This window comes from Vanessa cardui, chromosome 18, assembly GCF_905220365.1.
Source record: "Vanessa cardui chromosome 18, ilVanCard2.1, whole genome shotgun sequence".
Lineage (NCBI taxonomy): Eukaryota > Metazoa > Arthropoda > Insecta > Lepidoptera > Nymphalidae > Vanessa > Vanessa cardui.
Window position 1 is genome coordinate 6,210,369 of NC_061140.1, and position 16,459 is coordinate 6,226,827.

At 32.0% G+C, this 16,459-nt stretch overlaps 1 protein-coding gene across 1 annotated transcript in view; it reads left to right on the forward strand.

Moving 5' to 3' along the window:
* The window catches only part of LOC124537358 (thrombospondin type-1 domain-containing protein 4-like), a 97,707-nt gene that overhangs the window by 32,975 nt on the left and 48,273 nt on the right, over positions 1–16,459 (forward strand). The window contains exons 3-5 of the mRNA XM_047114185.1: positions 3,305–3,368; positions 4,333–4,448; positions 14,604–14,721. Of these exons, the coding sequence (XP_046970141.1) occupies positions 3,305–3,368; positions 4,333–4,448; positions 14,604–14,721 (298 nt within the window). The remainder of the gene's footprint in view (positions 1–3,304; positions 3,369–4,332; positions 4,449–14,603; positions 14,722–16,459) is intronic.

Consider the following 16,459-nt stretch of genomic DNA (forward strand, 5'->3'; position numbering starts at 1 on the left):
CGATTTTAAAGAAGCCTTTATTTTTGTGTATGGTTAGAATTAGGTACTATATTTTATGTGTGTCGGATATTTTTCATAGAGTGCCACTATACACGTTGTACATAACAAGGTCACAAATACTAACTGTAGTTGTTCTAATATCATAAAGATTTGATATCAGATTTTAATATACAAAAATCTCATTATTTTGATTACCTAATATATAAACTTATGTAACAAACAATTATTTTAATGTATCTTCTCAAATTATTTTAATGTATATTCACTGTATAAATGTAAAATACACTACTGCAATTTTCATGTAATTAATATTTTTTTATATTATATATTTGTTTAGTAATTTGTTTATTAATTTATTAATTAAAATTAAATTTAATTTTAATGAAAGATTTCAAGTTAAACAAAGTAAAGTAAATAAAAGTATAAAATAATAATAACGTTTTTTTTTTATCACGCAAATACAGAATGATAATTTTAATTTTTTAACTGTAATACTTGATCATAGTGAGTGTTTCGATAAACTTCGCAGCAAGATCGCATTTCGCTTGATTACTTATGCTTATCAAAATTCTGAGTATTTCGTTTTCAATTACAGAAGGTCAAAGTATCCAATTATTTCAGACATGTTTAAATATCTTACTTTCGTATGAGATCTATGTTTTATATATACGTATCTATAAATATAAAAATGGATGATTATAATGGAAGTTGAAACGAATAATTATTATACGGTATTCATAATATTGTCATGTCAAATGGTATACACGTATAACTAGCCTATAACTGGTTTGAACACGTAGAACATTTTAGCACTACGCACTTCTGCTATGCTATTGTTACTTGCTTCAAACAGAACGTTTTTTTATGTACAAAAATATTATATTTGAATTAATTTAAAGATTCGATGCTACTCAGATAGAATATGTACGAGTAAGTAGTCTTTGTTTTGCGTTTGTTTTTAAAAAATAACCTAAAAGCGTTTTTTTTTTTATAATAGTGATAGCTTTCTCAGCTTACCCATTTTAAAATTTGAATATTATCTATTCTATATTCGAGGACAAATGGACCTTCATTGGCAGCTAGCGATGTAATAAGACGTAAGTTAGGCTACAATTTTTTTGTTAAATTCAATTGCGAACGAAGTTACGGGCATAGCTTCTATTAGCATAAGACCACAAGAAATTACGATAACATTTGGCTAACATGAATGGACTGTCGACAGATTAAAAGGCAAAAATTCAACTCAAACCAGTAAGGCTGGCTTGAATAAGAATAATCATTTCTAAATTTAAAATCTTATGAATAAAAATTTAGTCTTTAACAGCACATCCAGGCAAATGGACTGTCGCAATAAAAGGTCACTCGTGTACATAAATATTAAAATGTAATGTGAGAATGTCGCATGAGTAAGGATAATGCTGAGGAACACGACGAGTAATTTAGAACGGGCTATAAAGATAACAGTAATACGTGTGTAAAATATGTACCAAGGGCGAATAACATAAAAATAACCGCGATCGGCACTTAATAAAACACTTAAGAAGTTCATTAGGCGCCTTACAAAGTAGTTTGATCGTTTTAATGTGCATGATACGGGTGCATTCGTCTCTTGTCGAAAATGTATCGTTAAAACTTTAACATCTAATGGAGTTGTCAGATTGCGCAAACCGATGGGAACCTCGTGATCTGCGTGGGTTCATTGTAGGGCTGTCGACGCTGTGGGAAATATATCGCCAAACAGAAGTTAAACTGACTTGTATCAGAGAGCGTTTCATTTGAATGTTACATAGTGTTGAAAGTCACTAGCAGCAACAGATGTGAATCTGATCTTTCCAAGTGAATTGTAGGAAAACACAATCAAATCTATCAACAGTTTTTATTTTTAAAATGTTACAGACACAATTCACACGGGACACACTCTCATTCGCTGTCGCCCCCGATCGAATGACGTTTTATCCGTCAAAAAAAAAACCATTGACAGCTCGCCGCCGGTTATCGTTCAAAAAACTAAACGCTAACAATAGAAACAGTTGCCGTCAAATTCGATTAATAGTTTCACACTAGAATAGTATATATTTTTTATACATGGAATAAGTAGCTCGTAATAGATATTGGCGCTGTAAGAAATTGTAAGCATTACATCGCCAATGCACCCTTAAACTTATGAGCTAGGGGCTATGTTTCTTATATCTGTGTTACTGGCACATAATGCGTTATAACTTTGTGTTACTCAAAGTTAGAACAAATGCAGACTTTGTTTATATCAACGACTTTTTCCTCTTAAAAAGTATGCGAAAGTATTATTATGCCTTTAATCTTCACGCCAAGCATCTGTGTAATAAATATTAAAATAAAATTAAACAATTTATATTTATTGTAAGTTGTAGTCTGTTGGTCGTGAAGTATTTTCGTGTCATCGAATTTCAAATCGTAATCGACTCTTAAGTAGTTTCACTTCAAACTCATACAAATAAGGGTGATCTCTTTATAATTTATTTACATATTGATGTTAACGAAACCGAAAATTTTGAAGAATTTTTTAAATTATAATTGTTTGACTTTTACTTATAGTTGTATTATTACAAACAATTACTATATTAATAATATATATCTGTTGACTAAATACGTTGTATTATACTGCCAGCCCTATTTAAACTAACAAGACGGGTGAGTATATTGGACACACAAAGTATAGTTCGTCACCCACGGACTCATCTATTAAGTTAAGCTCTTGTTCGGCTTAGAACAATGTGACAACTACTTTAAGTAATTAATATAAATGAAGAGTTGTTAATTAGTATATATTTTATTCCTGTAAGCTATAATAATAACTCAGTAATGTCCGTAAAAGTCCAAAGTTTGACTTAAATTTAAAAATACATGTTCGTTATTGAGGTTATTCTTTGTGTGTATATATAAAACATATTCGCATTAGAGTACTGATAGAATTTAAAAAAAAAGAATGTTGAAAAAAAAAAATTCGGTTATTTTTTTCCTATTTTATTGTAGTATAAGAGGATATACCGTAAAAATAATGATAAAGTACACATATTTAATTCATTAAAAGATTTAATTTATTTTAAATCTTTTAATACTTGACGTTGGAGTAAAATTTGATGATATCTTTTAAATAGGGTTAACTCTACAAATGACTAGGATTTTTTAAGAACAGAACAGAATATTATTTGAAATTCGAATATTTTAAATAATTTTGCAATTTTTTTTAAATTCTACTATCTGTGGTTAGAGTGTGTGACGCTACTGTATAAGGTTTATTTAAATATATTATTCTTGTCTTTTTCAGGGTGGTTATTCTGCAGCTCTCGATTTTGACGATGGCAACAAATGTGACGACTGACACTCCCGAGGTAACAACTTTATACATATAGTTTATTGTTTTTTTTTCACCCGCCGCTTCGGCTACGTGTTTAGGGCTCGTAGGCAAATAAAGCCTAACTTATGGTCTCCCTCACGGTTTAAACTTGCTTCACGCAAATATTTGTGGTATACCCGTGAAATTTTTACACAGAGAAAGAGCATTTCTTTCATAATTTTATGAATAGTACAAATGACATAAATGCACAGATAAAAAATATTAAATATGTAATTTGTAGTCTACTGAGTTTTAAAATGGCATAAGCGACTTATGAAATACATTTGGAATTATTGATTTGAATAAGTTTCTGTTTGTTATTATGGTATGAAATGTTATAAACGTTTCCGTATTTATTATTTGGAATAACAGAAAAACTCGTAGTGATTTAAAAAAAAAACACTTTATTTACAAAAAAGTAATGTTATTAAATAAATATTAGTAGGTTATATATAAAAGCTATATAAGCCGTAATAATCCAGTAAAAAATATAACAAATAGATGTTAATTAGTGAAGAAGGGTTCTGATACATGTGATAAATTGGTTTTATGGTTTATCTTGTACTGTGGTGAAGATAAATAAAAAATTTAACAAAAAGAAAAACCAACTTCAAACAAAACACTATTTTAAAACAAATAAATAAAAAGTAATAAAAATAATTGCGTATTCAACATATTTTTCCTAAGTAAAATGAAATGAAAAATATTAGACTACTTAAAAGTCGATTTACGATTATATAACGTAGTTATAGTTATTGTTATATTTGGAGCCGGTGTCAGCAGGCAAAAAAATACAGACGAATTGATAACCTCCACCTTTTTTAATTCGGTTGAAAAATTCTGTATATGGATATGATTCCAATAAATGTCAAAACATTATTATTCACCAATCCGAACTGGGGAAGCTTTTGACATATGGTAAGCGATGTATAATGGCGGATATTCTTATCCAATTCCAGATAACAGAGGAGCCAGCAATTGTGTTGTACGCTTGGAGCTCATGGGGCTCCTGGAGTCCTTGTTCGCGGAGTTGCGGGGGTGGAGTATCAGTGCAGGAGAGACAATGCTTACCAAGGTATTACATATAACGAAATAATTTACAAAGTTAATTTTAAGAGAATTCACTCGATGATGGGGCTTTGTACTTGGTGGTAGGGCTTTGTGCAAGCCCATCTGGGTAGGTACAACCCACTCATCAGTTATTCTACCGCCAAATAACAGTACTCAGTAATGTTGTGTTCCGGTCTGAAGGGTGAGTGAGCCAGTGTAACTACATGCACAAGGGACATAACATCTTAGTTCCCAAGGTTGGTGGCACATTAAAGATGTAAGGAATAGTTAATATTTCTTACAGCGTCATTGTCTATGGGCGATGGTGACCACTTACCATCAGGTGGCCCATATGCTCGTCCGCCAACCTATACCATAAAATAAAAATAAAATAAGAATTAAATGAATATTAACACTAGTACTTCAAACTGTTAAATAATGTGGAATAAGTCTATTTGATGGTAGGGCACCTAGGTTGCAGTATTATGTATTGTGCAGGGTGAGCCCTTATAACTACAGTCAAAAGGGACATTTTAATTTTCAAGATTGGTGAGGTATCGGCGATTTAAGGAAGGGTTATTTTTTTTATGCAATAAGTAAAAGTAGTAGTATCCCTTGGCGGTACCGTGGTAACGGTGATAACCACTTACTATCGGATGGTCAATTTACCCGTCCATCTATCTATATCATACAAAAAAGTAATGAAACGCCTCTATTAGGTGTTCGATGTTTCTGAATTCGATGGCTCGCGATTCTGAATATAAGTCTATGTGAGATCGATGCGCAGATTATGGATTTTAATGTTATAGTAAAGCTATATAACTTACGTCTCTCCTTAGTCAATAGATAATACATAAGCTCACAATTTCCGTGACACAATTTAAAAAAAAGTAGCTTGTAAAATTATTTTACCAAGTGCTCCCTTCAAACGACGCAATAAATTAAACGCCGGTCTTAGAGAATGAACATAAAGTCTGATCTCTTAAGTAGGCTCCGATTTATAGACTAAATTTCAGTACTCTCTCAATGCGGTTAAGCCGAGACCAATAAGGATTGTAATAAAAAAACGTTCTGAAAAAAAAAAATCTTAATTTGAATTTGGAATATGTTGTAAATCCGAGTCTTTGGAATAATGATGATGAACAATATCTATTCTGCTTAAGATAATACCCAAAAAACAATCGATTGCAATGATTCTGACCTCTTTTTTATTTCTAAGTCAAGTAAAATAGCAGGTAATAAATAGTTCAGTGTTTTTAAAGTCATTACACTATGAACTTAAGAAACTATCGAACTAATTTATCCTATATCTTGATAGCGAAGATTAATACAACAAAGAAAGTCATCGAATCGTTTTAGATGTTCACGCTGAACGAGGCGTTAATCCGCTTCAGGCGATGTATGCGATAGAAACCAAATCTGTAAATATCGTGCGCACCGCACTTATGTCCATTACGGTAATTCCCTTTAACGGGTTACACCCTCGAATCAAAAGATAACCATCAGCGATTACTCTAAAGACGTCCGCACTTAGTAAATATATTCTTTCTTCCGTTAAGCGATGAATATTTTAAAATTGTTGCGACATTACGTACAAGAAAATGCATTGCTGGATTGAACGTTTAGTTGGAGTTTAACTGTGGCAGGAGTGTATGCGTTAATATAATAATATCAACTAAAGGCCCGTCCCGGCTTCGTACCGGTGGACAGACATTTTTTTTTATATTTTGAATTTGTATTTTGTATTTTTTTGTTGTTTTTTTTCCGACATGTTTACCAATTGTCACTTTCACATGCATCCCTGTGTCTATTGGTGAAAACCGCATGAAAATCCGTTCAGTAGTTTTGGAGTATGTCGCGAATATACAGACAGAGAAGCGACGCTAGGAGACTTTGTTTTATAATATGTAGTTATATAATATCCCCCAAGATTGAAAACTCTAGTCTAAACCACAAAACTCAAGGATGTAGATATTGAGTTCTAAATGGCTCTCTGTTTATGCATCACATATATTCAAAAATGAGTAGTGTAAATAACATAGTTGAAAATGTAGTTTATAAATGTTCAACTGACGTGCAAAGACCGCATGTGCTCTTAATTGGTGGAGAGATCAAAGCTGCAGCAAGGGTATAGTCCAAACGCTGCTCCAAATCACACATAAGAAATTCATCTAGTTTACCAAGTTTTAACACCAGAAAAATCATTAACGCTTCACCAGTTTTCAAACTCTAATCAGCGGTTGAACTACACAATTGCATTTTCCTTAGACGTCTCGATAATCGTTCATACCCAATATATTGTATAATATACAAGTTAATATACTAAATCTCTTTGTCTAAGCTTTGTGATTTTATAAGTCTACATATGTGTTCAAACTCACGAGTACAGCTTCATTTGAAAGTTACATAATACACAGATAAATTTAACGGAACTTTTGGCGGTTCAATATTTAAGACGTTCATTAATTTCGTTCGGATGAAGAGATTAATATGTTTTATGGTTGATATTTTAATCAAATTAATTATTTGTTTGGTGTATTTTAAGTGGAAAGGTATAATTATAATGATATAAATTGTTGTGTCTAATAAATGGTGTAGTTGTTAAGTTTAATTAGTAGGTGTTTAAGAGTATGATTTAAATGTTTTCACACGAGCGAGTGTCGAGGCGAATAGCGAGGTGAATGGCGACACGAATGTTCACTTGATATCTTCATTCGCCACGTTACGGTGGCGGCTAAAATCTTCTTTAGAAGCAGTTTAAGGGACCATTGATAATGTTTTTTAAGCATCTATTAGAAGTATTTTGAGCTAAGATGATGTCTACGTCAGTATATCGCATGTTAATATTATTTACCTGCATTAATATTTTTAATTGATTAGATAACATAGATCTTAAATCAATAGTATTAGAGTTTATCGTCATTAATTTTACGTGTTGTTAAAGCGTACACGCCAAATTGTAAGTAATCATTCGAGTCTATTACGAATGTTTTGCGAATTTGTCGAATAATGAGGCGAATTACGAAGGCGCAAGTTTGAATACGGTACATTAATTTTGAAATAACGTATATGAGTATGTTAACCGAGTAGAGTACTAAGAAATACATTTCTTGTCAATTCTGCTAAGGAATTGTCGCTTAATAGGAATCGAATCGATACGTTATCGTTGCCTGACAACCATTTTCATTTCTAATATGATGTATATGGATGAGTGAATGGGTCACCGATAGAATTTGGTCTCCACCGCCCATAGGCAATGGCGCTGTTAGAAATATTATATAATATATCTTAGGAACTAAGTTGTTATGTGCCTGCAGTTACAACTCACCCTGAAGTAGTGGGTGGTACTTACCCCGACTACCTAACACAAAGCCCTACTATCAAATATAGTAAATTATCCTATTGTATCTGAATTAATCAAAATCAATCAGTTTAAATTAAGTTTAGACTTTATTTTGTGAGGATTATTCATAGTTGGATCAAAATTGATTCCGGGATATATAAAAATCGCGGAAAATTGGCGAACGAGCTAATGCTGCAAAAGTTTGTGTAATTTTTTGAGGACTCTACCAAAAATCGTTGATCTCGTTGACGATTAAAATTTTGATCATTGTATTGTGACTTTTGAGATAGAAGTAACCCAAATATCGTATATTAATATAATTTACCATTAGTAAAGCTTCTTCTTAAGTCCAAAAATTTATGTGCGTTAAAGAAAATAGGAAATCCGTAAAAAAATGTACTTTATTCAAGTAGACTTTTACGATTTCTTTTGAATCGTCATTTTACAAAACTATATTAAATGAAGCTACCACCAGTTCTGATGAGAAAAACCGACAACATATTCAGTAGTTATTCTTTTCCTTTATATAAAATACTAAGTCATCAGTAAATACATATATGTACCTACATATTATACCCTGCCTAGAAGTCGATTAGTATTACGTCCACGCTTTATAAAGATCTATACAATCTTGTATTGAATTATTAGCTTTTTAATTAGTATACTTTTTACAAATGATTGAATTTATGAATTGGCTAATCATATAATAGATAGTTATAATAATAATCATTGAATATAACCTAACTAGCCCTGTGAAAGTCAAAGGGTTTAATATCAAAGTACGGCATAAATACATCGAAACTCTTATTTAGTAAATGTACTTTAATTCTTGTGACCTTTACAATGAAATTCACTAAAGACACCCTAACTAGCCTTTCCGCTGATCATCGTTCAATGAACCTTGAAACTTAAATAAATTTAGATCTTAACTTGCTAAAAATAGAAGTGGATTTAGCTTGAAGTGAAAATTTTCGCGTACAAAAGGTTTAATATGTAAAAGAAAGTAATGGAGCCATGAAGCTTGTAGCCAGCTGTTTGGCTCTGATTGTAGTGATCGTGATTGACACGCATCACGATGTAGCTTGCTAATGAGCTAGCAATCGCTATCCATTTTGTATAACAATTGTTTAAATATTTAAGCGTTTTTACGTTTTGAGAATAATGATATTAAGCCTGTTCAAGTGTTGCGCTAATTTTCAATAAGGCTTAACGTCAATTAAATGTTCATTTAAAATAGTATTATTGAATATTACACATCATATACAAGATTCTATCATTCTAACAATTAAAATGTTAGAATGTCTGCCTCGTTAGTTTTATAGTTAGATATAAGGCCGCAAATCTCGAGATCCTGGCTTCAAACCCTGAGTCCGGCCGATAAAAAGTTATTGGATATTTCTATCGAATAATGCTCAATTAAGGCCAGGAGTTAAATTGGAAATGTGTTTTCCGCACTTGAAATGGTGGGTAAGTGGGACCCGCCTTTACTTAGAATGGCTAGTGCGCTATAGTACACCGGAATAGCCGCCAAAAAACCGGTGGTATTATTTCCCTCTCCTCGGCTGATGCCACGGTATCGTTTTTGCAGCATATCGCTCACGCGGGCCTCCGATTTTTAGGGAGATACCTGGGGTACTAAGAATCTCCTTGTCTTTCCAGAAAGGCATTGGTTCTGCGCCTAAGCTAATATGTCCTTTATAGTTTTCTGGTCTTCTTTGAAATTAGTTAAACGTAATCATCATCATCATTATAATTTTAATTAATACAAAATAACAACTACGATGTTTCTTGTCGTCTCATCGGCAGAAGTTATAATTCGCCCTGTGGTATTATAATAATATTTAGATTGCCCACTAGAATAAAGATTAGATAATATTAACCATTTAAAAATGTATAATATCATTATAAAGAGAGAAAGAGTCAACTGTCTCTTGCACCTGGTAATAAATCCATGTGATATATAACAGCCTTCCCAAGATCCCATTCATAGTTTCCGGTGTCCAGGTATTATATTTCGCGAGCCATTGTCGTGTGCATTTGACAGATATTAATGAATAAAATGAATATAATTGCTATAAGTCATCGGCCGTTAGCTCGATGTCATACGGGTTACCTCGCGATGTGAAAGTCGCAAACGTGGATACTACTAACCCGAGCTTTTACACATAACTGGGGAAAATATAATAATACTATGTTTTTAGGTAGTATTTTATGTGAAACATTTATTTTCTGTACATTTCTTCAAATCACTGAAACATTTAGTTTATTACTTTCTATAATTTGCTAATTGGTTTTGTAAAGTATTTAATATGGATCTGTTTAATTTCTTGTATAAGGTACACAGTTTAATAATTTAAGAGCTAGCTTGGTTTTTTTTCTGAGAATAATTTAAATCAAATCCACAATGGTATTTGACTAGGGGCAGATATACAAATGATTCTGTATGATGTCTAAAATATTGAGATTTGCTCATTATTTTAAAAAATATACATCTCTGAAAGCTCATAATGAAACATTGACAATATCAAGTGCTATAGAAATTGCAAACAACAACTTAATACATTATGACCTTATATTATAATCTATATTTACTCTGATAAAACATATCTTTTGTCTATGTAACCTGTTATTCAAAGCATTTATTGTATAGAACCGTTATTTTAACGAGTCGAAGCTATTTGCGTACAAATGAAAGCCCACCGTTGATAATTGTAAAGAAACAAGGAGACAGGATTAATATGACCAGTTCGAAAGTGCTGTTATGTTGATAAATAGGTAATCAAAATACAGTCACTCTTAATTAGAGTAGGTGCTACGAGATAAAGGGAACGAGAATCAGGCATAGAGAATGGTCTAATCGATTTGATAAATACATAGCTATAAGCATATATTGTAGTGCTTACTTTATATATATTGTTTAGTTCAGAAACAGCCTATAAATTTCCTACTGTTGGGTTAAAACCTCCTTTCCCTTTGAGGAGAAGGTTAGGAGAATATTCAACCATGTGGGAGAGTTTCTTGGAATGAGACACTTACAGGTTTTCAAACGACGTTTTACTTCACCGCCGAGCTCGAGATGAATTATAAACTCATATTAAGCACATGAAAATTTAGTGCTGCTTGCCCGAGTTTGAACCCACAATCATCCGTTAAGATGTTCGTGTTCTAACCATTGGACCATCACGGCTCTTCTTGCTATTGCTTATTTGTGAAAGATTAACATATATTATTAACTTGTAAGCTGTAATTTTAAACAGAATTTATTAAATATAATGTTTTTATCGATAAATTCAGCATATCTTTGTATGTACACAAATACATTTTTAATATTAAATACCATCATAGGTCTGCAAAAAATCTATATAAACTCAAAAGTAGAATTAAAAATCGCAAAATGTAACTATTACACTAATACAATCACTCATAACTAAATATAAATTAATTTCACTGTACTTTTAGTTTTTAGATACTATTTGTAATATTTGTTTAAATATTAATGATATTAATTAAAAATGAACAATAAAACATAACATATACCATTTTTTAAACTGTAAACTTTGATACATCGACTATCGATACCAAAGATCAGTTACACTCGTATCCCATTGATTAAATTAAAACTCAATACCGCTCGAACTAACGGGAAATATTTATAATATTATCTGACAATAAAAAAACAATATCATTGTTAATTTAATTTATTAATAAATAACCCAGTACGAGTAGGACCGTCAATTGCTTCCAATTCATTATCGTACGAAATAAATTATTTAGATCACCTCTAGGGATAAGTTCCTTCATTAAGCACATTCTCGTCCAGTATCCTGCTGATAGGGCGGTGTGTTACAAACCGGACAAATTAGCTTCGACCTCATTTGTCATGGTTCTTATAACGACAGGAGGCACATTTCATTGGCCGTGTAATAACAGAAATGAAATATTACATTTAACTGGTGATTTGAATCACAATTGCTTCATAGCAACTACTCTACGCCTATTAGACCATATTTTAGAAATATTGTCGTTTTTATTTTTATTAGGAAAACGTAGAGGCTATAAATAAATTTGTTACAAATTTGATCAGTTTATATTTTTGATTAAATTGCTATATTTAGAAATGTTAGTATCGATTCTGTAATAACTGTTATCGAATTTACACGCTACAAATTATATCGAGTAGACTTTAATTAGGGACAGCATTATTAGATTAGATTTCATGTGTTCGAATTTTGAACATACATACGTCATATGTGAAAATATTCGTTAAATTGTTACCGAATAATATCGATATATTTTACTACACGAGGATAGCGGATGCATACTATAAGTGGAATATCATTATAGGCGTATTATTTTATCGTATAGCTTTGTATTTTATTAAAAAATTGAATATGTTACATATGTTGGTACTTGATGCAAATTCGCCTAGGCAGATATCACTTATCAGATATTCGATCGACAAACTAGTGTTGCCGGTTTTAAGGGGTAGTGAGCCAATGTAGCTACTACTGTTAGTTATTGGTGAGGTAAGGTCTTTTTACCTTACCTTACTGTTACCACTGTTTTTACAGCGCCTTTATCTATAGATGATGGTAATCGGTAAAGCTGACTCATTAGACAGTGCTCTAACCTCTGGGCATCCATCCAGATTTTTAACACGCAGATTAAATCCTAATTAATAATTTAAATACTGGATAGACTGTCTTGTAATCTTGTTTAAGATTTAAACACAAATGACGATATAAAAACGTCGGTAGGAGAATACTTATTGAATGAAATAAACAAATAAAGTCCTTTATTTAAACGCAGCGCTGTTAGACGTCTATTGAAATTAGCTATTGAACCCGGAAATCGATCTTTTTATTTTCCTTTTGTGACTTTGCCGTGTGGCATTTTTTGCAGGTCTTATTCGTTTAAAATGGTGATTCACTTAATAAAAGCTTAAGACAATTATAGCGCGATTTAAAGAACTATTAACGCCATCTATTGACAACAAAATAAAGCAACTGTTTTATTAACATCAATATGAACAGTAGCTATAAAGCTTGTCATTTCTCTTAAACGTGTCATTTCCTGGGATTTGATTCATTGATGGTTTTAAAGTGGTAAGTGGATAGATAAATATTATTTACAAAAGTTATTTTCTATTACGGTGATAATTTTCACATAACTTTTCAAAATTATAACTCAATTCATTTCTTTGTTGTGTGTAGTTGTCCAGACGACAATTATATATACAATACGTTTACGATTCATAAACGAAAGGAGATTGACCTTTTGATAGTTTTTTTAATATATAAATAATTATATGTAAGATAACAATTTCTATATGTATAGTACGGTACAACTAAGATGTAGCATCGGACAAATTCGTAAAACCGATCACATCCGAATTAAGTACACTATCCGAAATTATCAACACTTATTTCTTATATGAATATGATGTTAAATAATAACTTGTAATATCATATGATATGTTCGTCGATTTGACACGTCTATTTCACGAGAATCTATTGCGACGAATACCTTCGAATGGTGCGATAGGTAGCCATTTCTATTGGTTGTGTAAATTGGCAGTAATCTGTTTTATTGAATTTGCCGATGCTACAACTAAGTTGTGTCATACTATAATTATATGTAATTTTTCGTATATAACATTGTAGTTATTTTATTATTCAATAAACGCTTAGTAAATGTGTACGTTTATCCATGATAATTATGTGTTACAGATTCGTAACAGGACTTTGATTTATATTTATTGTAATAAACTGGTGTAGTGTAGTGTGGCGGCGATAACATCACACTATGGTTAAATTAGATTAACGGACTTAGAGTTATTTGTTAGTTTCTTTCATGTAACCGCCCAATCGTTTATTTTTATTATATTATTAACAGCTTGTTATTTATAACAAGAAATAGGATGCGTTGTATATATTTTTTGTTGATTTTTCTTTATTCATTGTTATTACGTGTGTAATTAATTGTAACTAATGTTACTGTTTAATGTGGTTAATTTATATATATTTTTCTAGGTATCTTTTATGTGATTGATAATATATATATAAAAAACTTATACCAATCAACTTTGACTAACTATATTTAATATGATGTTTGAATTTATAATTTGATGATTGGAAAAGTATGTAATAATATTTAATCATCACGGTGGGTTTTGTATTGAAAAGTACGTCAGTCAGTTGTCAATTGAAAAAAAACAGTCCCGATAAAGAGAAAATTACGATGCATTAGGTGTCAATAGGAAAGTAAACATGCTTTACATTTTTATTATTTATTAGTCATTGGTGGAATTACTTCTTTTATTGCTAACAAAAAAGGTTTTACTCTGTGGTAGGTTACTTTGTGCAAGCCCACCTACCGCTAAACAACAGTACTTACTTATTGTTGTGTTCCGGAAGGGTATATGAGTCAGTGTAACTACAGGCACAAGAGACATAACTTTTAGTTCCCTAGGTTGGCAGAGCATAGACGATGAAATTAATTGTTAATACTAAATATGTCTTGCAGCGGCAGTGTCTATGGGCAGTGGTGACCACTTACCATAATTACGATAAGGTGGCCCATATGCTCGTCCACTAATATACATAATTAAGAAATATATAATAAGACATATTGATTTCAAATTATAAACAATGTGGCTCAGCTGGACTATACCTTGTCATTGTAACGATAAAAAAAAGTCAAAAGAGCATCATTGCTTTTCAACTTTAACGTGACGTATGTCGTTATTGGCATTATGAATGTATTTTTACAAACGCAATATATTAAGTTTACTTTTATACTTTAATTTATTTCTTTCATATTTTTGTTTTGTTTCAGATCACGTAATTTAATTAACAATGGGACTTTATTATCGACATCTACGGGGCGTGTCACAAGACAAGCTACCCACGACTGCTATGGACTCGATAAGAGATATCACGAATGTAATATACACGTGAGTAAAGAAAGCTCTAATTATTGTTTATATTATTTTAAGAACGAAAAGGTTACAAGAAGAGCAAGGAAATAATAAACAGTGAGAAAAAAAATCTAAAGAAACAAAAAGTCAAATAAACTAACGATCATTTATAAGTACCCGTAGTTTGTTGGGGTCTCTGAATCAGGAGCCTTTACTGCGTCAATACTTAAAAGTTCAACAACGACAACAGCTTGTAAATTCTCACAGTTGGGCTAAAGGCCTCCCCTCCCTTTGAGGAGAAGGTTTGGAACATATTCCACCACACTGTTCCAATGCGGGTAGGTGGAATACACATGTGGCAGAATATCTATGAAAATTTGTCACATGCAGGTTTCCTCACGATGTGTTCCTTCACCGCTAAGCACAAGATGAACTATAAAGACAAATGAAGCACATGAATCAGCGGTGCTTGCCTGGGTTTGAACCCGCAATCATCGGTTAAGATGCACGCGTTCTAACCACTGGGCCATCTCAACTCACTTAAAAGGTCATTCTCTGATTATTTATTAAATTAAAATTTTAGTTAATCATCAGTTTTGTACACATGATATTAGATACATGTATCCAAGTTAAAGTTTAATTTTTATAAATAATTTTATTGCGATTGCATTGTTAATATATACACGTAATGTATCTCTACTAAGCAAAATATGTATTCAATGTAAATATATAGTCACGGATAATATAGACATACAAGCTATTATGAAGGGAAAGATTAATTTGAATCGATATCATAATGACAGTTGTATGGGATAGCGGTTTTGTCGCAAATCTGCTGCAAGTTAATGTACTATTATATCGCACATTGCAAGTTAGAAACGACCGGACACCACCGTTGAAGCGGATTTTATGAGAACAATCATTTTGAAAATGATAATGTATTTGGAATATTTTCAAAATACTAAAGATTAAGGGAGAATATAAACGTATTTGTATATAACCGTCCTTCCGTCAGTCTGACCGTCTGTCACAAGGTTGTATCTCGTGAATTTTGATAGTTGTTATGTATTTCTGTTGCCGCTATATAATAAAACATATTTAGTAGGGCTCCCATGCCATAGATTCGATTTTTTTTCATAGATAATGGACATTCACACAAAAGGTTCTATAACCTTTGATATGCGAATTTAAATAGCATATGGCCGTTTTCATTATCATTATAACATTTATTAATAATTTAATGACTCGACCTCCGTGTTCGAGTGGTGCGTACACCGGTTTTCGTGGGTACGCCACTTCGAGGTCCTGGGTTCGATTCCCGGCTGAGTCGATGTAGATAATCATTAGTTTTCTATGTTGTCTTGGGTCTGGGTGTTTGTGGTACCGTCGTTATTTCTGATTTACCATAACACAAGTGCTTTAGCTACTTATATTGGGATCAGAGTAATAGTCCATTGAAATGTTACAAAATGAACATTTTTTTGAGGTGAAGCGTATGTTTGAGTATAGTATTGTGTAGGCTGTAAATATGACGATGTTATTGTAAAGTAAAAAAGTAAAGTAACAGCCTGTAAATTTCCCACTGCTGGGATAAGGCCTCCTCTTCCATTAAGGCGAGGGCTTGGAACATTTTCTACCACGCTGTTCCAATACGTATTGGTGGAATGCACATGTGGCAGAATTTCGATGAAATTAGACAAATGGTGCTTGCCTGGGTTTGAACTCGCTATCATCGGTTAAGATGCATGCGTTTTAACCACTGGGCCATCTCAGC